The sequence below is a fragment of the Pseudoliparis swirei genome, chromosome 14 (genome assembly GCF_029220125.1).
Source record: "Pseudoliparis swirei isolate HS2019 ecotype Mariana Trench chromosome 14, NWPU_hadal_v1, whole genome shotgun sequence".
Lineage (NCBI taxonomy): Eukaryota > Metazoa > Chordata > Actinopteri > Perciformes > Liparidae > Pseudoliparis > Pseudoliparis swirei.
Genome location: NC_079401.1, coordinates 7,006,661 through 7,033,186, shown reverse-complemented (window position 1 = coordinate 7,033,186; position 26,526 = coordinate 7,006,661). Strand labels below are relative to the sequence as shown.

General features: G+C 44.7%; 3 protein-coding genes across 4 annotated transcripts; 1 reads left to right on the top strand and 2 right to left on the bottom strand.

The window, feature by feature from the left end:
* Window positions 1–351: 351 nt before the first annotated feature.
* Window positions 352–4,736, bottom strand: gpr180 (G protein-coupled receptor 180). 2 transcript variants are annotated; one of them, XM_056430859.1, is made up of 10 exons: window positions 4,523–4,736; window positions 3,751–3,894; window positions 3,564–3,658; window positions 3,347–3,452; window positions 2,882–3,062; window positions 2,675–2,724; window positions 2,411–2,568; window positions 2,131–2,328; window positions 1,972–2,049; window positions 352–1,732 (listed from the first exon to the last, which is right to left on the bottom strand). In XM_056430859.1, the coding sequence occupies exons 1-10, from the start codon at window positions 4,659–4,661 to the stop codon at window positions 1,577–1,579; spliced, it is 1,305 nt and encodes a 434-aa protein (XP_056286834.1). In that variant the 5' UTR covers window positions 4,662–4,736; the 3' UTR covers window positions 352–1,576. The 2 variants fall into 2 exon arrangements, with proteins under 2 accessions (XP_056286834.1, XP_056286835.1); XM_056430860.1 differs by having other exon boundaries at window positions 1,640–1,758.
* Window positions 4,737–5,239: 503 nt separating this feature from the next.
* LOC130204270 (dTDP-D-glucose 4,6-dehydratase-like) lies at window positions 5,240–9,126 on the top strand. Its single transcript, XM_056430861.1, has 12 exons — window positions 5,240–5,425; window positions 5,853–5,919; window positions 6,021–6,089; window positions 6,178–6,268; window positions 6,370–6,518; window positions 6,609–6,707; window positions 6,912–6,971; window positions 7,184–7,227; window positions 7,342–7,507; window positions 7,586–7,641; window positions 7,709–7,806; window positions 7,953–9,126. The coding sequence occupies exons 1-12, from the start codon at window positions 5,364–5,366 to the stop codon at window positions 8,159–8,161; spliced, it is 1,170 nt and encodes a 389-aa protein (XP_056286836.1). The 5' UTR covers window positions 5,240–5,363; the 3' UTR covers window positions 8,162–9,126.
* ddx3xb (DEAD-box helicase 3 X-linked b) lies at window positions 8,587–25,878 on the bottom strand. The gene is made up of 19 exons (XM_056430869.1): window positions 25,303–25,878; window positions 24,003–24,054; window positions 22,994–23,053; window positions 22,511–22,714; window positions 22,125–22,227; window positions 21,762–21,781; window positions 21,569–21,668; window positions 21,215–21,314; window positions 20,972–21,107; window positions 20,755–20,852; window positions 19,838–19,936; window positions 19,599–19,759; window positions 19,306–19,450; window positions 19,017–19,161; window positions 16,692–16,873; window positions 16,477–16,594; window positions 16,185–16,338; window positions 15,975–16,099; window positions 8,587–15,857 (listed from the first exon to the last, which is right to left on the bottom strand). Exons 1-19 carry the CDS (start codon window positions 25,345–25,347, stop codon window positions 15,778–15,780), a joined length of 2,127 nt encoding a protein of 708 aa, XP_056286844.1. The 5' UTR covers window positions 25,348–25,878; the 3' UTR covers window positions 8,587–15,777.
* Window positions 25,879–26,526: the final 648 nt, after the last annotated feature.

The window sequence follows — 26,526 nt, the reverse complement described above, 5'->3', positions numbered from 1 at the left end:
CAGAAACTAAGAGGTAAACATGTGTTCACAATGTCGTATACAGATGTCACAGCATCCTCACATCAATAACTGCAATGACTTCACACATTCTTACCTTCTACTGCAATGTGGCGGCTGTAGCTCAATGGGGTAAGGGGGGGTCATCCTGCAACACCAAGGTTGTCGGTTTGATCCCCGCTCTCCCCATTAGTTGCAAGTCGAAGTGTCCATGAGCAAGGCACTGAACCCCCAGTTGCTCCCCGGGCACATCACTGCAGCCCACTGCTCCTTAATGACTTAGGGTGGGTTAAATGCAAAGAATAGATTCCATTGCCTGTGTACCTGTGCAATGACAATAGATCCAATCCAATGTGCATGTTTCCTTGTGCAGCTCCGTAGATTTATTATATAGTTTTAGGGTTCAACACAAGCATTTCTGAATAGCTACAGGCTTCTTGAACTTTTATTTTATTACAGTTGTAATGAGCACAGAGCTCATATTTCCACAGGTTGTGTTGCACAGAAAATAAATACATGGAACACATTGAAACTCAAGAGTTAACACATAAAACAAAACAAAAAAAAGGAATGACCGGACACGTGTATATAAAAATCCGATAAGTACATGTTTGGACTTCACATCATTTGTTGTCTTCTAACGAGAATAAGATTGTCAGAGTGAAACTAAACATCCAGTGACACACCATGTTTCGGCTTATTAATGTACACCAACGTTTCCTTTACCAAATATTCACTAGGCAGAATAATAATAAATACACGATGAATAAATATGTCAGACGTCACTTTGTCGAGTGGGATTTCGATTTCCCGGCGTATCAAAAAAGTGTCTTCGATGCATGAGCCCGAGTCATTTTGAAAAGGTCCCGCGTGGCGTCGGGCTCAGGCCGCGTGGAAAATGAAACATAAAAAGAACAACGAGTCATGCGGTTTCCAGACAGCGATATACGATTTAAAAAAGGTTCACGTGACGTCAGCGCAGGTATCCACGCTTTGCAAAAGGTCCGTTCAGCAACTCTAAATCTAAAATACGACACCAGAGCTGAGCAGCGGTGCAACGCCTCTCTGCGCTGCGTGTTTTCCTTTGTAGTAATACTGATGATCAAAGAGTTCCCTTGAACACAACAAACCTGTCTGATGGGTTAGCACATCTCGTGGCCTCCCATTCTCCACCTCGAGTCAATATTCTCCTCATTTGCAGTTCTGAGATCTTGACGGCGCCGATGTGTCTTCATCATGCTTTTGTTGGTCTGTAATTGATCTTTAACTGTTATGACGTCGTGCAGATGCCCCTCCTCCGGGGTGCGTTAGACGTCTCCCCTCCTGCTCAGTGATGTCCGCTCCGGTAACTAGAGGTAAGGTGTTGCAGTAAATATCGTTCCCAGGTCATATTGTGACCCCGTGTCGTTGTTCCTTGTTAACGGCCATTACTATCCTTCCAGGAAACTAACAGCAAAGGAGTCGAGTCCCTGCAGCGTTACATCACCTTCCGTCTTCATAGGCCCCCCCCCCCCCCCACACACATCCTGACACAGCAGGGGGTGTGGCCTCGGAGTGGCGTTCTCCCTCGTGGACTCGCTCAGTAGCGCCCCCTGTGGTTTGTCTGGGACATGGTGAGAGGCAGAGACACGGAGGAGAGAGAGGAGACCTCCCAGTAGAGGGACCGGGACAGGAAGAGCTGGTAGAGGATCACCATGGAGATGGACTGGCAGAGGGTGAGGCCGATAGTCACCACCTACAGACAGAGAGTCAAAAACAAAACTGCTAGAAATTAAAGGAATTATGAGAATATTCTATCAAATCTATTACAGCTGTTTGAGAAATGTCAAATGAAGGTTGAGGCAGAAGGTAAACTGTCCTCCAAGTGACGTCAACCTCCACTATGGGGCCAAGGGTCACATTCCCCGCCCTGAAAACTCCAGCTCAGACCAACTGGCCACGTGACACTTTGCTAAACCGTGGATCGTTTCGAACCTTCTCCCTCTGGTGCTCGTTGAAGACGGACGACAGGAGGAAGAGGACGGGGTGACAAAGGAACCACAGGAAGCATCCCTGCGGAAAACACAAGGAGGATGTGACCACCTGGAGACCCGCGGAGGGGGGGGGGGGTATTGGTGCGTCTGTGGATGTCACCTTGGCGAAGCAGAGGTAGAAGTCTCTCTTCAGGGTGCTCCTCTCGGTGGAGACGATCTGGTAGAGCACAGAGGCCAGCAGCAGCGCCAGGCCCACTTTCAGGGCTATGAGCAGGAGGCCGGGCAGACTCTGCTGGGCGTGGTAGCTGTGATGCTGACTCTCTGATTCGGAGTACTGCTCCCACAGCAGCAACGCGGCCTGAAATGCGACAGTCGTTAACGAACGGCATCAACCCGAAAAGGTGCGTTTGATAACGCATCGGGGGGGCGACGCCGCGTACCTGTATGACGCCTCCGCCGACGGCGACCGCCGTCGAAGCCCGAGTCTGCTCCCACTGCAGAGGTCTGGACTGAGGCTTCCTGCCGCGGCCCAGAGTCCAGCCCACACACAGGCTCAGCATCATGTACAGCATGGACACCTGGGACACCATGTCCCAGACTGCACCGGGAACAGGAAAAGGGGCAAACCCTTGGACGTTTACAAACTCAAGCTTCGAGAGCACGGATACTTACACACTGGACATATTCAAGAGAGAGGAACATACACTCTGCCAGGCTGCCCATCCAAGGAATACCAGTCCCATCTCTGGAATACCTGCAGACCAACATGGGGCGGGACAGGACACGCATTAGTACATGAGTTAAATGCACAGCGGATAAGAAAGACACTGAACTGGTTACAAGTTGTTGTTTTTTAAAGAATGGAAACCGCCGATACTTGAATTGTATAACATAAACTGCATTGACTCCACCTGGCCAAGTGGATGTAGTTGCAGAGGGCGGAGCAGCCCTGCAAGGCCAGCGCCGTGGTCAGCACTTTGAGGACGGTGTGCATGGGACCTCCTTTCCTCAGAGCCTGGTGCAGAGGCCGGAAGTAGATGCAGCAGGCGATGAAGTAGGCCAGCAGAAGGAGGAAGTAGAAGCTGTGGAGACCTGGGAGCGAGAGAATAGAGAGAGTCAAGAGGGAACAGTTTGTCCCACATGAATGATGCAGATCACTCAGGACCAACCTCTACATCTTCCAAACACTCAGAGTATCAAAGATTTGACATGTGGTAAAACCGTTATGCACTTTCTCCCATTTTAATTATTTAATCACTTTTTTATTAGCACCACACACACACACATAGATCTGTCAATTCAAGCCAGATTTTGGATTCCCTACATTGTTGCATTAATAATTCAAACGTGTAATGTCCAAATATCTGACGTCTGACCTGCCTCCTCTGCGCTGAAGTGCTCCAGAGGATTTCCAGCCGAGTCGGAGTTGAACAGCAGGAGAGTAACACGGAGATCGGCGTGATGAGGAATCACTGCGCTTTCCTGGACACAAAAACAGGAAACAGAGAGAAGAAGAAGAAGAAAATGGAATCGCTGCTCTTCTTGATACACCTCAGGTTTGACGTTTGTGAGGGTGGGATAGGAGGACGTTACCTGACACGTGTACCGGTCCGAGTACAAGGCCTGCCAGATTGTAGGAGAGGACTGGCGGGGGATCGACTGGTTGTGTTCTTCTTCACTGAGATGAACTGAGGCGGGAGGACAAACACGGTGAGGTGAGGCGACAAGGGAACAGAAGAATCACATCACGTCCCCTGTGTCAGTGAACGCTGGGTCTTACTGGTGAATTGAGCTTTGGTGAGCCTCTCTGGACAGCTGAGGTTGTCCAGGTCAGAGTCCATGTCCTGATACAGATGCAATTTGGACCCCTTCGCCATAGCCAGAGCGGAGTTGTCCAGCCGGCACACCAACAGACCATTATCACCTGAGGAGAGACGGAAACGGGACTCAGCATCTCAACCACTTGTTCGAAATGAGCACAAACTATAAAAAATTTAAAAAAGGAACAGAAGAGAGCCTGCACGTTTTTAGGGCCCCTGGAGTTCTGGGGGCCACATGGTAGCTGCTCGTTTCACCCGATTACATAACTAGTTTATCTTAAAACATAATCAGTGCAGTAAATTAAGGACATGTTGACGCCAGGCACACCAGCTCAATGATGTCTGTAGCTGACCTCTGACCTCACTCTTGGTGGGTGGGGAGGGGGCAGTGGAAAGTCCAGGTTCTTTGCTCAGACAGGGAATGACAAGTGGAGCTGTTGCAGGGGTTAACTAGGCTCAGGTGTTACTTGTAAAAGGTTCAATTAAAAATAACACAAAGTGTCCTGCAGGAAGAAAGTCACACAAATTAAGAACATGCTTCAAAAATGCAACACAAACTGAGACAAAATCATCAGCCGAAGAGATGATCACACGAAGTGGCCAGTACATAAAAGACAACAACAACAACGACACGGACTCAGAGACCTCGTTATCACGTGACGCCATGTTTAAAATGAAACCCGAGCACCAGCCCCGTCACTGTCATCTTTACGTCAGCATCTTCCACGTTACCTTGGTACATGAATTTCGTGATGAACTGGCCCTTCTGCTGCCTCGCCGCTTCGCTGCCGAAAAGTCCCGTTACACTTTTGCCCAAAGCCTCGGAGCCGAGCAGCGCCGCGACCACGAGGGTGGCGAACGAGCCCGACATGTTTCACCTTCTGCAGTTCAACGTTATCGAGAAAATAAACCTGAGCTAATGAACGCAATGGGCCACGAAGCCTGAAGTGACCCAGTTGCCTCAAGTTACTAAAAGGCAGACCGGAAATGAAGTGTTTCTGCATGAAAATAAAAGCTCTATATATCTCACTTTGTGGAATATTAGAATATTTAATACACTGTATGGTGTGTACAATGATGTAGAAACATCGTCTAACTCGTAGGGATGTAATATAAATTAAAGCTATAATTGACTGTAAGAATATATCAAAACAATAGCGGCGTATTTCCTAAAAGTACGCTTTGTAGATAACAACAACGGATGCAACGCTTTTATTTTGAAAATATTTCCTTGCGTTGCATCGTAGCTCACTTGACACTATTGCCTTCCCAAGTCGGCACTGTTGACAGTTTGATTGGCTTGCAAATCACCCAATTAAACAGCGCACATTCTCGTCATCAGATAGGAAAACCAATCAGAGAGCGGAAAGAAGTCGAGCCGCATTAAATATCCCGCCCCTTTTTCAACGTGTCAACACTGCCGTAAGACGACCTGTGACTGTCGCAAATCACACAACGAATCTAGTGTACTGAGGCGAATAGAGAAACTTCACTTCTTCCTGTTAGCTAGCAGTCATATAACTGAATATAAAACGATTATCATGTCGTCGTTATATCTGGAGGAGACCTTAATATGAATGGACAGCTGCGGGACTTCAACAGGACCGTTCTGGTGACTGGAGGCTCTGGATTCATGTAGGTTTATGCAATATCAAACTGATAGAAAAGTAAAGTTACTGAAGGTATATGACGACCAAACTATTAAAGTGCTTCTAATACTGTATGCATTTATTGATGTTGAACACTGCATTCAATATATGCACATTATTATACCATCACACTCATAGTAGCCTACTGGTGCATTAGCATCGAAGCAGTTGATATACTACTGGGTGTTGTTTATCTACTCTTTAACAAGACATTGTATTGACTAATACAATATCACCTCATATCATGGGTATGTTTTTTTTATGATAAGCAGTGTATGTGCTGTTAAGTATTTATTTGCTGTCAAATAAAAGAACAACTCTTCCCAATTAGAAGTAGAAAGTAGGAGGTGATTAAAAGCGCAGTACTCGTACCTCTTAAGTACAGTGTTTGAGTAAATGCTCTCTCTCCCCAGTGGCTCCCATCTCGTGTGTTTGCTGGTCAACAGACACCCCGACTGGAGAACGATCAACCTGGATGATGTAAGTCTTCCAGCTTCAGTGGATCCACAGTTGCTCATGTCCTCGCCAGTGTGTGTGTGTGTGTGTGTGTGTGCTGCAGCTTCTCTCTTTGTCTCTTCCAGTTGGATTACTGCTGCAGCCGCAGGAGTCTGGAGAGTGTTGAAGACAGAGCCAACTACACTTTTATCAGGGTGAGCTGCTTCCCTCAGTGTTGTAAAACTAGAGATCCGGGGGATGGATCGTAGTTTCACTCTTCAAACGTCCTCCTTTCCTCCACAGGGAGACGTGTGTAACTCACAGCTGGTGAATCACATTTTCAACACAGAAAACATCGACGTGATTTTTCACCTGGCGGCCAAAACGCACGTCGGTGAGCAGCGGCCGTCCAATCGGAGGCTACAATTCGCATGTGAACAAGCTTCTGATGCGAGGCCCCTTTTCTTTTCTTTTTTTTTTGCTTCCTCCGCTCAGAGTCGTCGTTTGAGACTCCGTCTGCTTTCCAGCGTGTGAACATCGACGGGACCAGAGTGTTACTGGGAGCCGCCCATCAGGCCCGACACCAGCCGCAGCGCTTCGTCTACGTCAGCACCGACGAGGTGTACGGGGCCGGTCTGGACCGGGTCAGTGGGTTCGACTGATGGATTGTTGGGCGGACTTTATGGTTTTTGAGTCATTTTGTTTGTGACTTGTGATGTTTATGACGTCTGCAGGTGTTTGATGAGAGCAGTCCAGTGAGGCCCTCCAACCCATATTCAGCCACGAAAGCAGCTGCAGAGTACCTGGTCCGATCCTACTGGGACAAGTATAAGGTACACACACACACACACAGAAACTCAACCTCTAAATGACACGGATAAACAGATGTTGAGCTTTCAGTGATGGCTGTTGTATACAATTACACTGGATTTTCCAGTTTGCTGATTTTAATCTTTAAACAAACATAAACATGAATCACGATGTTGTTCCTCAAAGGCGTGTGTTGGTCAAATACTGCTCTGTGTATTTATTACCAGTTTCCCATCATCATCACCAGGAGCAACAACATCTACGGGCCCAGACAGTTCACTGAGAAGGTACAGCACCTGCACTTTCCTGGAAATTCCAATATTTTCTGGGTGCCAGAATTGGCCACATGCAAAATATGAGCAGTAAAATAAATAGTAAGAATCTAACTATTTAAATAAAAAACATCAAGGCGATCCATCCCTTTGTTTACAGGGATAAAGAGATTCTCTGCCTGCCTCTGCTGGACGTTTACAACTAAACAGTTCTCTTGGTCTTTCAGGTCATTCCGAGGTTTCTCACCCTCTTGCGAGTGCACAAGAAATGGTAGGTTTGTTCGACCTTTATTTTGAAAATCTTTCAGACAAACAAAGCTGCTGTATTCGTTTGACGGCGGCAGAAAAACTAAGCCGCGTTCATCTCGTTTCCAATGTGCCAAAGCACCATCCAGGGAACCCTCCCTCAATCGCGCCATTTCCTGTTCGTCGATGACGCCATCGACGCCTTCCTGCTGGTTCTGGAGAAAGGCATTGTGGGAGAAATTTACAATGTGGGAACAAGCTGTGAGATTCCCATCTTGCAGCTGGCCAGGGAACTCGTTAAGATGGTGAGAAGTGCTCTCCCCATTCAAGCACACAGCGGGACGGAGCACACGTTCAGAAAACTCAAGAGTCTGTTTCTGTAGGTCAAGAATGTTCCAGACTCCGAGGTCAACGATTGGCTGGAATTTGTGCCCGACAGGTGAGGAAACTAGCGCTGCTAAAAGACAGATCAAACATTTAGGATCCCGTTGACCTCTGCTCTGTAGGCCGCACGTCGACCTGCGCTACCCCATCAGCTGTGAGAAGCTGCAGCAGCTGGGCTGGAGAGCGGAGGTGTCCTGGGCTGAAGGCATCCGACGGACCGGTACACACACACACACACACACACACACACACACGCACACACACGAGCCCAAACGCTCAAGTCTTGAGGAGATTCAAGCAGATCAAGAGAAGTTCACGCGATAGTTCCCTCTAAAATAACAAAATTCCCTTTTTCACCCCCTTTAGTCAAATGGTACCAAGACAACCCAGACTTCTGGTTGGACGCAAGAAATGACCAAGAGCCAATCAGAAGCAGGCTTCAAGAAGACGCCAACAACAAAGTTATTTCCTGCAAACAAGTCGAGTCACAGCTCAACCAGACGTCGTCCTCGCTGCAAGCGAGTAGCTCACCGATTGGTGGACCGTCTCAAAGGCGGAGCAACGTTTCACCTTGAAACGATGCTCTTTATATTATTTACCAAATCGGCCGATGTCGACAGGCGTCTCATGTCCTTGGTTGCCGTTCCTTCACGCTTCAAATTGAGCGTGAAGCTCTTAAATACACTGACCAAATATTCTGGACGTCGGCTCAAAACATTCAGGACGCAGATGGAAAATTTTAATTTTACGTGCACTCAACGAGGTTACTCAGAGAAATGAAAGACAGTAAATGGCGGCTTCACATCTCAGATCAATGTTTTACTTTTGATTGATTTATAAAATGGAGAAGGGAACCGTTTGTTTCATACACATTCTACAGAAGATATTTTTCATAGAATTCTGTATTTAACTGGAATAAACTTGATTATTTAATAACACGGTTGCTTTTCTTAAACATGTACAATCCTACACTTACAAAGAAAAAAAGGTCAACACACCGTTTACATTTGCAAATCCAAACCTTTATTTGTGGTAAAATCAGAATAGATGCACAGTTTTTTTTCTCTTTTCTTCGTGCAGTGCTCCTCTTTGTGCACATCTGCTAAACTAATACATAAAGCAAATACTAACTAGCAGGCTGGAGGTGCTGTGTGTTCACATTGAGGGGTCTGGCCAGTCAGCAACGGCAACAACACTGGGCTTTATCTCATTTCAATTCAGTCACTAAACAGCAATCATTCCTAAATACAACTACAACCCTCTAAAGTTCGTTGAATTGAAAGTAAAAATAAAGCTGCAAAGTATTGCCTTGGTTCGGTGTCCCCACTGTTTTCCCAGAATGACAGTTTTGACGTGCATACAAAAAGGTGTGATAATTCAACTCCGCACCATGTCGTCTATGGCATCGAATGAGGCTTTGCTGGGGCCGCATTGCATTCTGGTCCGTTGAGGCTACGGTTAATGGACAAAGGATTCGTCCCTGTAATATCGTGTTCTATGGATCAGCTACTGGTTGCAATAAAAACTCATGTAAAAGACACCTGGAGGGGCGTCGTCAGGTCATCTTTTCCCATTTCTGATTGGCCAGAAGCTCCGACACATGAGCAGTAACACACTGACGCCTGAAAATATGCAAATCACAACAACATAGCAATAGAACCACAGTTAAATTCTGTGTTATGAAGACTTTTTAAAGATCACCACTTGCCAGACATTCACAACAAGGGTATTAACGGGAAGGAAAAGTGTAAAGACTCAAATGAACAAAACAAAAACAAAACCCCCAAAAAAACATCTGACTTGGAGAGAATCTGGACACTTGTTTTTTGTACTGCATGTTGTCGTTTTTTTTAATACAAAATGGTCTTTGATCATAACGTTTTGTTAATTTTTAAAATATTTTTAATCCAAACCTTGGCATATATGGTGGTATTGTCTCAAATTTTGTCTGCCAATTAAAAATGGCTGTTTATGGTAGATTTTCATGATTGGCAATGGTACCCGTCGCACAAACAGGTTTATGGATCTGATACTGAGTCCAATGTGACTTTAAAGGTAACCCGTGTAGGACGTTTCTCCTTATATGTCGAACGACTGTAACAGACGGTCAGGGCTTCCCTCTGCGGCCTCGTGTGACTAACGGGCTCTTAGCTTATCTACTTTTAAACACGATAATTCTCTTGATAAGGACAAGGAAGGAATAAGAGGACTTCTGTGTGTTCAGGCCTTAAACAGAGGACTGGTGTTCTGGGACTTTTTGACGGACATGATTTGACTCCGTTGTGGCGCCGCTGACTGACTTCTGGACGTTTGAACCCTTCTTGCGGTCGCACTTGACCGCAGGTTGCCGCGGCGACATATTTGAGGAGAAATCCCTACGCGTTGCATCTTTAACATTAAAAAGCTCACACTACCCCAGAAAAATAGAAATTTTCACTCATACCAATGACATTCAACATTCAAGTGCCAGTGTTTTTGTTTACTGTCTTTTGGTCAAGTCACTTTGTAAAATATCAACTTTTGTAATAGGCTTATAAAAATAAATATGTCTCAAAAATGCTTGATAAATTACACAAACTAGCAGCGAAAGTACTCGAGAACTCTGTGTGCAAACAGCTGATTCCTACGGTTGCTGATAACTACAAGTCCACCTGGTCCCAAAAAAAAGAAACGGTTTCATATCTAGAAGAACCTTTCCATACAACTCGCACACACACACTCTCGCACACACACACACACACACACACTCACGCACACACCAACTGTGGAGAAACCTCTCTTTTTGACCTGGCTGCGCTACACTTCAAACACTCACTCCTTCACACCTCTGAGGTTTTGAAGTACAAGTACTACAGAAGACTTTAGTTGAACATCAAACAAAGTAATTTTCTGTAAAACTCGATGGGGCTCCTACGACAGAGGGGCCTGCGGGCCGCAGCAATGGGAGCATAGCACCGTTAATTGTTCACCGACAATCAAAGCCCTCCTGCTGGAAAGCCAGTTACCGTGGCGACGCAGAATCGTTCGCGGCGGCACCGCCCGTTGCCACGGTAACGCCCGTATGCAGTGTAACAAACTACCATCCTCTCCATTAGGGCTGGGTATCACCCTTGAATTTAAGGCATCAAAAAGGTTTTTTAAAATATAGATTTTTTTTAAAAGCCCCAAAAAAACCAAAAGTGCTAATTTTCTAAACGAGTAAATAAACGGAGCGTCCCCTACTGTTGAGTCGTAGAGCTGCTGGGCCAAACACATCGTACATTTAGGCTCATGTACTGCAGAGGGCAACGATGAACTTAAACAAGACCAACGGCCGGAGACGAAACGGGCCGGACACGGCACAGCTTCATGCCAACGGCAAGACGACCTCCGCCTGAACCGCCCGCTTCCCGTCACATACGAAGAAGGTGAATGTCTTGTAAAAATACCCAGCCCTAAGCAACACGCTTCAGTGTCCAGATGATCCGGGGCCCGGTGACTTCAAGGCACCGTGCACATGTCGGACTGTCGGGCTGGTTTTTCTCGCGCCGGCTTCCGCTCTGATCCGCACGGCCCAAACAAAACTCAAACGGAGAATCTCGGTGACGGCAAAGTAATTGATCTATTGCACGCGCTGCAGTGGTGGGATGGGGGGGGGGGGGATGGGGCACAGTGGTCGTTACGTGTTGCTCAAAACGGTTCAATGGTAATCACATCCGACCGACGTGATCCGCCCGCCTTAGAAAAAGACCTAGATACGCGGCGGCCTCTGAACACCATTTGACATACTTGCTCTACAAAAGACGAAAAGTGAGGTAAACTGAATTGTCACCTTCCGCGTCTACGTTCTGTACAACTCACAAATTCCCATGTGCACTATCAGCAGCAGCTCACGCCTCGCATCACATCAGCCGTTCCTCGATCGCTGCACGCGAGAACCCCTAGTGGCCGCTGGAAGGCACCGCAATGTCGACAAACAACCAGATTCATTCAAGCGGCTTTGATTCTCACTGTATGGCCTTCTTAGAAGAAGAAAAAAGAAGAACAAAATGTGTGCCTCTGAATTTAGGCAGCAATAACAGCATACTTAGCATTATTCCTAAAACACAAGCGACTGCACCAGCTGCAGACGACGTTTCTGGTTGGCAACAGCCATGGATTCAAGTAACGACTGCCGACGGCATCTCCTCTCACACAGGGAACGCGACAGTCAGCTGACAGTTCAGTCCGGCATTAAAACCGTGTTCTTCCGTCGATATCTAAAGGTGGACTCAAAATCAGAGCGCATATTCAACCGGAAGGTCGGGAGCGTGGCATTCCTCCGCCTGCGCAGATCCGCCTCTTCAAATGGCGGCGGCGGCATGCTGCAGGTTTAAAATGTGGACAGTTAAGAAACGGCTGCCAACGAGACAGCGGATTAAGACGACGTGTCCGCAAGACCGTTAAAAGAAGTGTAACTTTAAGAGTTACGTCGATGCGTTGAGTGACTTTGAAACTAAGCAAACCCTTCATATTTGATTGTCATATGCAATGTTATCTTCAACTTATCGTCCCCGTTGCTGACGTCTACCCATCTCGCTCGCGCCGCGACCGCAGAAAAGTTCTCCGATGGGTCAACAGGTGCTGAAACCACCTCGAACGCCGCTCTGGTCAGCGGTCGAGCCGCCGTATTCACGGCTGCTCGCGGAAGTTCAGCCTCGAATTCGACTGCAGGTCGAACGACGTCGACGATAAGCGTGACAGCCGAGCCGCGGAGAGACGGCGCAAACGGAGTCACGACGTGGCTGTTTGGGGTTTGTTTTGGGGCCGCAGTTGGACACGGTGGAGCTCATTTACATTTCTAACATTACATCCGACGACAACCGTCCGTTAAAGTGGCCCCTCCCTTTCGGGCGACCGGGGTTTGGTGAGATGCAGTGAAGCGCCGCCTGCTTGAATCCTCGGCCCTCCGGCATCGCTCGGCTCGAACCGCTTCGAAACGTTATGTGAAAGCCGACTCGTATTCTCGAACCTCCCTCCCAACTGGACTCGAGGGAACTCGATTGACCTGAACGCCACCTCCGATTAAGAAGTAGTCGAGAAAAAAAAAAGTAATCATAGATGACGGGTAAAATCAGAGTTGTAACATAACTAAAGCCTGCTGTAGAATTGGATCTATTTGCTTGGCATTTTTAACTCCTTGACCAAAAAACAACAACACTTGCATATATGTTTTATTGTCTTGGTCCAGCCTTGTCATTTGTCAGAGCCAGTGGGCAATTTGAGGGGGATCTGCCTCGGGAGCAACAGTTGGTCAATCAATCGCCGTGATTGGTTTAGATTTGTGTAAACATTTCCGGAAATAATATCGCTAAAGAATAATTCTGCCGACCGTGTTCAAATCGCCCACTGAGCTCCGGTGACCAGACACCGCCTGGCCCAACGTCGAGTGGTCGAACGTGATTTTCTACACAACAAGTGTCGTCTCACTTGTAATTCACATTCTTTCTCACTGGAGATTCTTCTCTTTTTTTTCGGTGCGTTTTTAAGAAGAGTTTTTTAAACTATTTACATTGAATCTACATTTTCACTTCACCAAAAGTTATTCATGTAAACAAAACAAATTAAGACCCTGACGGAAATTTACAATTTTTCCCCACCAGGTAGCAACGGAGCACTTTCTTTGCTCGTCCTGCTGCTAATTAACACAGCAGGGGGAGGGGGGGGGGGCAATGAACCTCGACCACTGAGTCGGTCAAATATACGGTGGCCTTGCTTTTAAAAGTTCAATCGGGGATGGACGTCTACAGCAGGGCCGGGCGTTCACGACATGCCTTTCAGTTCTACTGGGACACTTTTCCACGAGCACGTTGCATCCGGCCTGCGCTCCGCGAGACGCCTTTAACTCACTGAGACTTGCGTCTGCCGAGGGAATAGAGAGAGCAGTCGTCATTTTAAGCAGACGCTCTATTTGTTGTGTGAGAGAGAGAGAGAGAGAGGTGTTTAACTTGGACAACAGAAAAGACGGCGCAAACTACTCAAGAGGTGCAGGCGGAGTTCGGGGAAGATCTCAAACCTCCAACACATGATCCAAGTCACGGCTGGATTTGTGATCCCATGAGACGGGACGTGGCTAGAAGGTGCTCCGTGGGTGTGGCGTTGGTACGCCCCAGCGGCCTCTGCTGTGAGACGGGTTAGGCTAGATTACCCTTTTAGTATTTCTTTTATTTTTCATCCCTGACCTCAACAGATCTTAAGGACCTAACAAATAAACTGGAATGACTTATTTTAGAGAAGACTCTTCATGTAACTCTCCAGGATAGAGTGAGCGAGAAATTTTTGAACTCTTTAAGCCTTTTTTGTTGTTGTGTATCCCCTTGAGAGAAGCTTTTGGCAAACAAGGGTATCAATGTTTGTGGTGGAAGCGAAGCCCGTTTCCCAAAAGCACGGTTGCACCAAGAGCCAGCTGCGCAGCCGCAGGTTACATTTAATAACTTGCTTTCCGCTGCAGCAATGTGGCGGTTTTAATGTCTACAGCCCCAAAAAAGATTGCAGCATTGCTCACATTACTGCTGGATGTGGTCAGAATGCTCTTTCCCATTTCACAGCGTCGATAACCGCGACAGAAGACTTCTGCCGCCTGTGTATCTGGCATGTAAAAAGTTAAAGACTGCTGGCCAAAATCTAACATGACCCGACTATTGGTGACAAGATGCCTTTGAGAAGCTCAAACCAGAGCTGCAGATGTGACATATAGGTCAATAAGTAGGACTCGGTTTCCCAAAAGCATGAAACCACTGTTGTTTTCTCTGCTCACTGCATCGTAACAGCAAAGAAGTCTTCTGTTGTTTAACCCATCGCAGTCACTCTGGATGAGGGTTTATCAAAAGAATCTATAAATATGGCTACAGTGGTAAATTGCTTTTGGGAATCAGCTCATCAGAGACCTGACAAATTTGAACTCCAATAGACAGACAAGGAATTGTTTGGACTTTCCTCATCGCGGTTTGTGTTTAGTATTTTTTTTGTTGCCAAGGTTTGATTTAGTTCAAGCCTAGTTTGTTTCCTTCCAAATATAAATAAAGAAAAACATGTTTAAACCCATACATGACATTAAATACATTTGGTTTGTCACAGTAGGCCAATACTTGTAGCCACGTACCTATTATGGCAATTAAAACAACGGAAATAAGAGACAAAGTTCAAATTCTTAAAGGCACAGTACAGAAACAAATGATCCTCCATTATGTTTTGTTTCAAACAAAAGAAACTGCTGTTTGCTAGCATCGATGCTAATGGGCGACAACGTGTGCCGGCGTCCCACTGGCTGGGCGTCTGTCTGTCCCTTCTGTCTCTGCTAGACATCCTTCTCAGATCTCGGGAAATCAAGACTTCATTGTCGTTTTAAAAAGGTGAAAAGAAGAAAAAAAAATTAAAAACATTTTCTGTTTCTGCGGCTGCTTTTAAGTATCTATCATGCGAATTGAGGAAACTTCAGCCGGTTCCCGTTTTTTGGAATTTAAATGCAGATCTATTTTGCTCAGATTTGACATCTCTGCGCTATATTTTAGAAAAAGGTTTTGGCCGGCGATTTACAACATGGCCATGCGTTACATACAAAGATGACATGTGAAGGTACACAGGAAGCCTGGCTGGCTTTGGGTGAATTGCAGACAAAAACACAATGAAGCCAAAACTCAAATCTAAAGTGAAAGAAAAGGATCTCCTCATGCTCTTCTGCATCGGTTTTGTCCGACCAACTCACTGTAAATATTAAACGTCTAATCTTAGGGGGTTAAAGTCAATTTGTTATTTTTTCGGTAAGCACTTGCCACGGCGGGGAAACAGTTCAAAATGTCCTCAGACAGGAAAGGATGATGCTAGCGGGTGTTGAAAAGTAACCAACTAAAATTGAAGTATCCCTTTATAATGCGGCCTATTGTAAGAGGTGACATTTACCAGAAATTAAGAAATCAAAAAGAAGAAAAGATAGGGGACATAAAGACGAAGGTGGAAATGGAGAGAACGAGAAAAGGAATAGAATTAAAAGATCCAAGTGCTTAGGGATGGAAAGAGGGCTATATAAATGAGTATAAATAATTTAATAACATGCACGTGGGTTCTTGGGGGTTAATGAAGGGGAGAAGGCGGATGGGGTGCAGACAACAGTGTGGAGAAAGGAAGGAGGATGAGTGAGAAGAGAGAAGGATGAGTCACGGGAGGAAGAAGGAACCTAGTTGCCCCACCAGTCAACTTGAGAGTGTGCGTAGTTTCCTCCGTAGGCGTCGGTGGTGTAGAAGTTACCGAAACCACCTGAGTGGGAGGAAACAAGAGGAAACGTGAAGTCAACAAACGCAAAGTGAACCGATTGGACCAAAAGTAACAACAAACTTCCAGTTGAGCTGCAGTTTATTCATCGGTGATCCTCACCTCCTCCGAACCCGCGGGTTCCTCCGTGTGCTGCCTGGTTGCGACCTCCACGTCCTCCGAACCCTCCAGCGGTGCCTCCGGCGGCCGTCTGACGATAATCACGTGATCCAAAACCACCAGAGAACCTGGTGGAAAAATCAAATGCATGGTGAGCGTCACTCCATTTGCCAAAATATAATCAATTGAGAGGAGACGGCATGTACGTCTAACCTCTTGGAGCGTCCTCTGGTGCTGCTCTTATGCTGGTGTTCATAGGCCAGGGTCTCGAGCCATGAGGGAACTTCCTGTTTAGCCTCTATCAGGATGTCCAGCAGGTCTTTAGTGATGTTCCCATTTTTATCGTTGAAGAACGACGTGGCCAGTCCTACAGGTAAAAAGCAGTAAATAACAGTAGTAGTAGTAAATCTCCATTTTTAATGGGGTGTGGCTCAAAAAGCATAGAGTCCACCGTCAGCCCGTATCATGTAACACAGCCGATATGGGCCTAATGCCACCTACTTACCCAGGTTTCCGACTCGTCCTGTACGTCCGATACGGTGGACATACTCCTCGATGTCACTGGGCAGGTCGAAGTTAATCACATGTTTCACATTGGAGATGTCCAGACCGCGAGCCGCTACCTGCATTGTATAAACGAGAAGAAAAGAAGAAGCACATTTAATAGCATTCCTTCAGAAGTGTAATCGGTGCGTCTCGCAGGATGTGATGGGGACTGACCGCTGTGGCCACCAGGATGGGGCATTTTCCTGTTCTGAACTGGCTCAGGGCCTCCTCTCGGTCTCTCTGGGAGCGGTCGCCGTGGATACTGGTGCAGGCGTAGCCCTCCCGATACAGGAAGTCCTCCAAGGCGTCGGCGCCTTTCTTGGTCTCCACGAAGACCAGAGTCAACGAGTCCTTACCTGAGGAGCCGAGAGAAGAGACACCCGAGTTAAGCATTAGTGGATAATCGTTGAATTTGTAACACTGGCGTCGATTTTAACTTGAGAATTACTCGGCTGCAGAGTTTTTCCATTTTAAAACCTCCGATTTTGAATACGGAAAATAAAAAATAAGGCAGGAGGTCACAAAAATCATGGAGGACGGATCTTTTGTTGATCCGGAATCTTTTTCTGAACCCAAGATATAAACACATGAGATGACCTCGCAATCCTAAGAGATTGCTGAAGACAATATAGAAGTTTCAGACTTCCCGTTTCACATAGATTGTGGTGCCATGGAAGAACCAGAAACAACCACCAATTCATTCTCATACTCAACGAAACAGTTGTCAGCTTTCAAGTAGCTTTGTGACACTATCCTTTGGATCAAAAAGGTTTTTGACACGTCACAATGAATAATATCTGGATTTCTGCAGCTAGAAAACTAAAAAAAGTGTCAAAATGTAACATTTGAGGACATTTACCATCCAACAGCATATTCATTCATTTGCAATTTTAAAAAAGAGCTGCAGGGACAGAATATGTTGCATCACACTGTGAATAATAATAAAAATGATGTGATATCATATCAGCTACTCCTTCAACCCCACTGACGTCATACGTCGACTGGTGTTCCAGCCCATGGTGTGATACATACAGGACTGTCTCAGAAAATTACAATATTGTGATAAAGTTCTTTATTTTCTGTAATGCAATTAAAAAAACAAAAATGTCATGCATTCTGGATTCATTACAAATCAACTGAAATATTGCAAGCCTTTTATTCTTTTAATATGGCTGATTATGGCTTACAGCTTAAGAAAACTCAAATATCCTATCTCTAAATATTAGAATATCATGAAAAAGTATACTAGTAGGGTATTAAACAAATCACTTGAATCGTCTAATTAACTCGAAACACCTGGAAACACATTTTCAAATGTTTGATTTTGTTTTGCTGTTATAAATCTTTTTTTCTACTTGGTCTGAGGAAATATTCAAATTTTATGAGATAGGATTTTAGAGTTTTCTTAAGCTGTAAGCCATAATCAGCAATATTAAAAGAATAAAAGGCTTGCAATATTTCAGTTGATTTGTAATGAATCCAGAATGCATGACATTTGTTTTTTTAATTGCATTACAGAAAATAAAGAACTTTATCACAATATTCTAATTTTCTGAGACAGTCCTGTACATCTTGACAACATGCACCCAAATAAGCTCAAAAGATCACATTACATTTGACTATTAAGAGAATAGTGCAACAGGCAGCAGTGAGTACAGTGTGGATAAAAAATTAAAAAAATTATAAGAAACAATAGCCAACAGTATCAGCAGCCCTGCGCTGTTGTGACTCGAGCCAGTGATGGAAAGAGTTTGGTCACGACTCTTCCTCCCTGAACATTACTTCCTGATTATCAAGTGAAGGCCATCGGCCCACACGCGTGTCCACTCGTCAGCTGTGGAGACGACAACATAACCAGACTCTCTCCATCACGGCTCGGGGTCCGACATGAAGACACCACAGCAACGTACTGTACGTAAAGATGCCACGAAAAACTCGACAACTGAAAAATAATAAGTACAACAAGCATGTTGGATTTAAGGCTGAGCAAACTGGACCCATGAAATGGTACACAGAACCAAAAATAAAGAAGAAATAAACAAGGAGTCTCCATCAACAGAGAAGAACATCAAAGGGCAAGCAAAATTATTTTAAATATGAAATGACAATTACAAGTTTTCCCATTGAGGATCTTACCAGGTTTCTCTATGTTGTCTCCAGTATTGTCCTGTACCTCGCTGAGGATGACTTGGGATAAAACCACATCAAACCACCAACATGTCAACTGCACTCAATCAGCAGGAGAAAACCAACTCTGTATGCTTGATGTTCCTGATGTACCCGTGGGTCACAAAATGTGTTGTGCTAAACACGAGAACAGAGGAATGCATCGGCTGGGATGAGAGGACGACAATATGAGAGTGGCAAAAGAATTGTGGGAATCAAACCCTGTTGTGTGTATCTGTGTGTGTTAGCAGTAGCTCTAAACCGATGAACATGGTGCGAGTGTCAGGACGCATCTGAAGGCAATGAGCCGTCACCGTTATGCGACCGTCTCACCTGTAGCACTGAGCAGGTCCAACAGGAAGGACCTCTTATCGCTCTCCTCCACCCACACAACCTTCTGGGTGATGTTCTCGGAGGTGGAACCCACTCTGCCCACCGCCAGGAAGATGTACTCGTCCAGGAAATCCCTAGCTAGGACCTGGAAGTGGAGCAGAACATTAATATATATTCAGCACTTCAGCTGCTTCTGCACTGCTTTACCATTTTATCAACGCTGTTGCCCCGTCAAGGACAAATACAAACATCTTTATTTTGAAACTACAATAGTGCAAAACAAATGTACCTGGATCTCTTTAGGAAAGGTTGCGCTGAACATCATGGTTTGTCGGATGCCTTTGTGTGGCATGGTGTCCTGTTCAACGATGCGTCTTATCTGTGGTTCGAATCCCATGTCCAACATACGATCCGCCTCATCCAGGACCAGGTATCTTAAGCGAAGAGGAAACGGGAGGAAGATGAGGAGGTCGTAATCGTTCAAATAAAGCTCAAACTCGAATGCAATCAAAGAAAATGCCTCATTCCAGAAGATGAGTGATGGCATTTAACCGGTCCTTTACATGAATCCCCAACTCTTACGTGCAGTAGTCCAGTCCAATCTTTCCTCTCTCCATCATGTCCACCAGTCGCCCAGGTGTGGCAACCAGCAGGTGGCAACCTCTCTCCAGATCTCTTATCTGCTGGCCAATGTCGGCTCCTCCATACACCACACAGGGACGCACTCTGGAGCGGTAGGAAAACTACAGACAAAGACGTAAAGGTTGAAGAAACGCTTCGATAAACGCTTGTCCAAATTGCATGCCGATGGGATCGTATACCTTCCTGGCCTCATCATATATCTGCAGTGCCAGTTCTCTGGTTGGAGCCAATACCAGTGAGATGGGGAAGTGCTTACGACGCCCATACTTTCCATTGTCCTGTAATGACAATGCAACATTTCAATGACATCAATGTAGGAGTTTGTTTGTACGGTTAAAGTCAAGGATTCACAAGAGGGAGGACGTGGGTTCAGCTTGCTATGATTAACTCAAATATGAGCAGTAGATTCCTCCCTGAGGCCACGATGTGAATCTAAAGACAAAACAAAATATACTCGAATAGACAAACAAATATTGTTATGCTGCTTGCTTTTGTAAAATACTTGTGGACTATTCATTATTTACTTGTCCCCACATAATAACTTCATGAAGCACACATAGTCCAGATTAGGCTTGCACTAAAATAAGTTTATTGAAGACTATTCACTTTGAAAAACAGCTTTTCTTTAACAGTTTAGTAGAATAAGTGAGGGGCAATAAACTGAGAAATCTCTGAAACGGCTGAAAACATCGTTCTTCGAAGTTATGTGGTTCTGCTTGATTTCAGCATTAATATAATGGACTGACAGAGCTACTGTTCACTCACAATGCGTGTTAGGAAACGGCCTCTTTCAAAGATAATCCATCTTCATGGGAAGCTACGCATCATCTTGTGCAGTAGTCTCCCATCATCTACCATTTGCCAATTACTTAAGATCATTCTCTAATTAATCTAAATTTGTTGTTGCCGTTTGTCCGGTGAATACTCTAAATTAAATGTTTCTAATCTAAAAGACGTATGCCATCTTCATAACACATTACAGATACATACAAATGTTTTACCATTTAAGAAATTCCCCTAGCAGTTGATCCATGCATTTATGTTCATTTTAGAACCTTGAGGAAATAAAGTGCATTGTCTGTTGTGGTTTTTTGACCTGTCCAGATGCTTTAGTTGCGTTGAGAACTTCTAATGGTCCGTCATTGTAAATCTGGCTGAGAATCGGCAGCAGGAACGCTGCAGTCTTCCCAGAACCTACGGAGACAAAACCAACGTCATCCATCTCCTCGGGTACTCGGCACAATCATTTCACAGGATTAATATATTGCTCCGGTTTTTTTCTCGAGCAGCGGTGCACAGTGTGTTTTTCCTACCCGTCTGTGCACATGCCATGAGGTCTCTCTTGGCCTTGACAATGGGAATGGCATATTTCTGGACAGGGGTCGGTCTGGTGTAGCGACTCAGAGTAATGTTACCCATGACAATCTCACCCATGTCCACATCTTGGAACTGCAAAGCACAGAATAAAACATGTGTAAAAAAAAAAGAGCAGTGGAAAGAAGTCCTATCTATCTATATATATATATATATATTTGGATCCCTAGTTAGCAGCTTACACTGTTGATGTGTTGAGGGCAGTTCTGTCCTGTGGCCTCAACGGGAATGTCATCGTATTTCTCAAAGTTAATCCCAGTGTTACTGCCGGCAAACAATTCACTAGAGAGGAACAACGGAGGAGAAAAATATGATTTACAAAAACAAACAATTACAATTTCTGACGAACAGTCAAAAAAAAGTTTTTTAATGAAGACAATCAATTTACAATACATAAAAGAAAATACAACATCCAAGAGGAAAGCAGGAAGTCCTCACATAAGGAAGCTAGAACTAATTAATTCAGAACACATGAAATTATAATTTATCAAATTAGTTTCTCTCATATTTCTCATAGTAAAAGTAAAAAGACTCACCTTTCAAGGCGCTCGTTGCGTGGTGTTGGTTTGGCCCAGTCTCCCTCCTCTCTGGACTCTTCCACCCAGCGGCTGTTTCCACCGCCACCACCACCACCACCTCCGCCACCTCCACCTCCTCCTCCTCCTCCTCCTCCACCTCCACCTCCACCTCCACCTCCACCTCCACCTCCACCTCCACCTCCGCCACCACCGAATCCACCATGCTCAAACCTGAGCACAGCACAGAGACAATGTGTGAGACTGCTATGATGTTTACCAAATTCTACAAATCACACTCTAGAAAACTGAATTTGTAAGTATATAGCATTTTTGGAATGGCCACGTGGCCTCACACTGCAGTCATCAGTGCTTCCAGCTCTCCCTGCTGGCCATTGTTCAGCTATGATATACATAAAAAGCATGCTTCACACTTCTTTTTTCATCAAAAAGCAAAGATTTTCCCCAGGACAGCGTAACCCACACAGGATCCCGAGAGGTTAACGTTTTGCTTTCATGTTGAACATGTTGCTCAACCTGAAGTTACTCAGACTGATGCATCGTCTCATCTCCTTACCTTCCTCTGTTAGCATTGCCTCTGTCATTGAAGAATGCAGACTTGCCACGGTTGTTGCCAAAATTGCCATAGGCGTCTTTCGCAGTGTTCCAGCCGCCGGCATCTGACAGACAATACATACAACTATTAGAAGACACTTTCATTCATATAGTATTAAACAGGGCGTGAGGACAACTAGAGTAGGTCTTTGAACTGAAATACAGGATTAATATATATATATACACAGAATGTCTGCAGAGATGAAGTGCATGCTGAGTTCATCTCTGCAGACTCCGCCCCGTTTGATCTGCACAAACAGGGTGCAACAAATATTGTAGTTTGTTCCCGGCAGAGCAGATCTCACACCAAGGAACATCAAGGATTTGTGCAGGAAAATCAAAACCCACCTTTATTTTCGTAGCCGCCAAAAACCATCGGCTGTGCTGGGTTGATGGGGTTGAAGACACCACCCCTGTTGCCTCGGTAACCCCCTCCGACTCCACCTCTGCCCCGCTCCATGCGAGGCGGGCCACGGTTAAACGTGTTGCCGCCAGCCATGCGGTTGTCATGGTAGCCGTTAACAAAGTTGTTGCGCCCCCCATCCCAACCATCTGCAGAGGGAGAAAAGGACAATAATTAACTAAGCAATGAAAATTTAAATTAAATCATCTTGGAACCCAAGAACACTTTTGTATTACTCATCACTGCTGTGAATGCAGATTACTTAATAACACTTTCTTCGCTTCACTGAGGAGATGAATCAGAAGGCGTACCGATGAGCGGTGATTAAGTAGGAAATGCGATGGAACAACATGTACAGTGATGACAATTGAATAAACAGGCAGTAAAATGCAAATGTATGATTAGTTGAAGTTCAGTGAGGAACTTACAGTTGGCTGCGGGCGCTATGGTGTAGCCGCCCTGTCGAGCGGCAGCGAAGGCATTTCCTGCTGGACAGGAGCAGTGTTTCAGTTGTGGAAACAAATGCAGCAGATAAAAGATACCCACGGGAGTTTGACCGCTCGTAGCATTATGGAGCAATGTGTTTTTCCGAGGGCAGAGGCCCCATTTGGTTTGTTCAGTGCATGCATACATCAACACGGCAGCATGCGGGCGACGTGATTCACACCCTGCCTCCTGTTTCACGCTGATCAACTGATGATGCCAGTATTGCATTTGTGCAAAGACACGTAGTGATGCACCAGCAAAGGCACATAGGACGGTGACTGCTAGCTAGCCAACACAGATGTAAACAAAGCAAAATATCCAGAATACATTCGTTTGCAATTGTTTTAGGAGGAAGGATATGGACTCAAAGATTCACACAATTTTGGTGATCAAAACTAACTGTAAATATAACTACGTTTTAGTTTGTTTACGAGGAAAATCCCCAGAACAGCTTAAAGTTGACGCTACACATTAGTGGAAGTGTTTTTGTTCGGTAGATGTGGAGAAATATACGGCCCTGCAGACAGAGAGAGTGTCCGACATCTTTCATTGAAATATTAGACTTTAAGGACTTGTTTTTAAATTAATAGCTTTTGAAAAACCTCCAACATTCATTGAACTATGGTGCAGATCTGAAGCTGGGAATCATAGAAATGCTATATATATATATATATATATATCATCTTCTAGTTTTTCTTGTGTCAATGACAACTGTCCTAAATTGCTATTATCAGTGAACAGGTTATTTTTTACAACATTTACAATTTGGTTAAAATAAAAATAAAAGAAATAGAACATGTTCCCTTGGTTGCATCTTGTGTCCCTCCCAATTCATTCTCTGTGGAGTACTTCCTTGTATGCGGCCTAATAACCATAGTTATTATGAGTGGAGGTCAAATGCTCAGGTGTGCGAGTATTTCGTAAAAACGTGAAGTTCTGGCGGATGCTTACGGTTAGCGCCTCCACCGTGTCCATCTGCCGCACTCAAGTCTAGGACAGCGAGCTGGAGAAACAGACAGTCAGAAGAACGTTCATTTTCAGCAGAACAAATTATCCAGCCTCGTCAACCATGGATTCAATTGAATGATTTTCTTCCTGCAGCAGGTGAAACCTGCTTCATCCTTTAAATAGAAAGCAAACAGATTTTTTTTTTTTACTTTTATAAAAAGCAATGCGAAAGCTTTGATTTCACACAGCACCAGACAACTCTGCAGACTACTTTGACATTTATTTGACCCTCATCCTGCAGAAATGCTATTACGGTGACGTCCGCAAACTGCAAACAGCTGGTCCGAAACCCTTCACAACAAAAGGATAACAACGTGATGAGGACAACTATTTGTTGTCGGTACTTTTTCTGAGCAGAGAAACAACGAACTTCCAATCATGCTTTTGTTGTTATAAACTGTATTTCAGTCGGGGGGGGTCAGGATGCTCTTCTGCAGCAAACAACTCAGCTAACAAGAGGGATTGGTTTCTCCATAAAACCTTCTTATTACAGCTTGTTTTTTTTTACATCCTCGCTGAAGAAATCTAAATTGTGTGTTTAAATATTGTGCATTAAACACTCTCGTAGATATTTTGATATGCAGAACTTCCCAACATGTATATTGAGAGAAACCACAACACCTTTCTGTTGCCATCCAACCGTCTGACCACTCAGACACAGCTTACGTGAGACTACTTTGCTAGTGACGCAGACGAAATTAGTCTTAAGCGGGACGCAGTCGAGACAAACTACGCAATATTGCGCGTGATCTGAAACGCAGCGGGCTGAACTGTCACCCGCCGCATTGTGTGCGCGTGTCCGGCCCGCTAGCCCCATCTCTGCACCTCCATTTTATTATTGAGTCAAGCTGCAAGACGAAACGCAGTGAAGATAACAGTCGGTGGGTGCGTTTCATATGTCTGCACGGGGAAGCCTGCAGAGCCGCCCGGGCGGGGTCATCACCATTACTTCTAACGTTACAGCTTTTTATACATGACACGTTGACGTCATGAATGCAGCTACAATACAACAGATTAAAAAAGCGGAAGAACCAGTTTGTTACCCGCACCGTGTGGTACGGCCCCAGCTCCGCAGCCGCTCCTGGACGCGAGGGTGAGCAATTGAAGCGCACCCAGCGCCAGCTAGCAACGGTAGCAGCTCGACAGTGGGGCTTTTAAAGCTAGCCGGTTACATTTATCCCCGGGAGTTAGAACACATTTCGCCAGCTGACGCTGCAAGAGACATAAAACGGAAGAGGCTTACCTGCTGTTCTAGACCGTGGACATTTTCGACGGCCACATGACTCATAACTATAGAATATGGAGGAAAAATGTTGTCGTTGAAAAGAGGACCTCTTTGTTAGCCGGGTTTGATGTGTTATTTCTCCTTGTCTTGTAACTGTGGTTACGGCAGCTGACAGCTATTTCATTGGTTCAACAGCGAGTAGTAACTTTGTAAATTGCTAATCTTGAATTTTACGTTATGATAAATTCCTGTATTTTAGCTACAAGGATGGTACTTAATGCAAACTCAGCTGATGTCGGTTTGCTCTTTAGCTGAAGCTGAGCTGAAGCCGTCGTGCACGAGTCAAGCTAGCCTGAATATAACGGAAACCATATCCGGTCACTCCAAAATAAAAGTCCGCAAACACAAGTCAATGTACAAATGTGTTATGTGCCAACTATAGCTTTATCTGTGTGATAAAATGTGTATTTGCTAAATTATAAGGAAATACATTTGTGTTGTGTCGTGTTATATTTACTGAATGTTTGAAATCATGCAAACGCAATCAAATGTGATGCACACATTCCTAGTGTTGTTGTTTGTAAGCGTTCAAAACTCTCTATAAATACTAGTGCATCTAGTCTGAATCATGTTAAATATGTTTATATGGATATATAGTTTTCTATTATCAGGTAACAGGTCCATAAAAATAAAAAAACATATTTGACTTTTGTACTTCTGGACTACCGCGTGCTAATACTCTCTAGCTTGACAAACGCATCGGAAATGTTATTAAACCAGATACCGCGAGACTTTAATCATAGTTTGTCGCGATATCTGTAAACTAAAGTGTAGATGTCAGCTGCCTTTTTTTCTATTTTTACTTCTCTAAATTAGTTTTACCTTTTAATATATATTGATGATTCATAACAAATAATGTATATGGTAATTCTATAATGTACATTGTTTTACAAGCCCCATTAAAAATACTTAATATTTAAGATATTTATACATGTTTTATTTATAATTGGCTTTGAGAAAAAATTGTAGCCTATGATGTGATCTCTCACCCTCCATTGCTGACTAAGAATTGAAACAACAGTAACCGTTAATAGAAAAGTTAAACAAAGTAGGACACCTCCAAGAGAAACATTATAGATTTAGTGAAGCCTTTTGAATCTGCTTTGACACAGTGATGAAGATGAGCCGAACAAATATAATTAATGGATGCACAGTGTCCATTTTATTGAAATGCATCCCATG

Bases quoted from the DNA above. Each gene is read 5' to 3' on its own strand.
- gpr180 (XM_056430859.1), bottom strand. From the start codon at position 4,661: ATGTCGGGCTCGTTCGCCACCCTCGTGGTCGCGGCGCTGCTCGGCTCC. The intron at 3,895-4,522 runs GTAACGTGGAAG...GTCTCTCCTCAG, and splicing joins CACGAAATTCATGTACCAAG to GTGATAATGGTCTGTTGGTG. The intron at 3,063-3,346 runs GTCAGACGTCAG...TCTCGCTCCCAG, and splicing joins CTTCAGCGCAGAGGAGGCAG to GTCTCCACAGCTTCTACTTC.
- LOC130204270 (XM_056430861.1), top strand. From the start codon at position 5,364: ATGAATGGACAGCTGCGGGACTTCAACAGGACCGTTCTGGTGACTGGA. The intron at 6,269-6,369 runs GTGAGCAGCGGC...TCCTCCGCTCAG, and splicing joins GGCGGCCAAAACGCACGTCG to AGTCGTCGTTTGAGACTCCG. The intron at 7,228-7,341 runs GTAGGTTTGTTC...AATGTGCCAAAG, and splicing joins TTGCGAGTGCACAAGAAATG to CACCATCCAGGGAACCCTCC.
- ddx3xb (XM_056430869.1), bottom strand. From the start codon at position 25,347: ATGAGTCATGTGGCCGTCGAAAATGTCCACGGTCTAGAACAGCAG. The intron at 21,108-21,214 runs GTAAGCTGCTAA...TGTGCTTTGCAG, and splicing joins GCCCTCAACACATCAACAGT to TTCCAAGATGTGGACATGGG. The intron at 15,858-15,974 runs GTGAGGATCACC...CCTCCCACTCAG, and splicing joins AACCCGCGGGTTCGGAGGAG to GTGGTTTCGGTAACTTCTAC.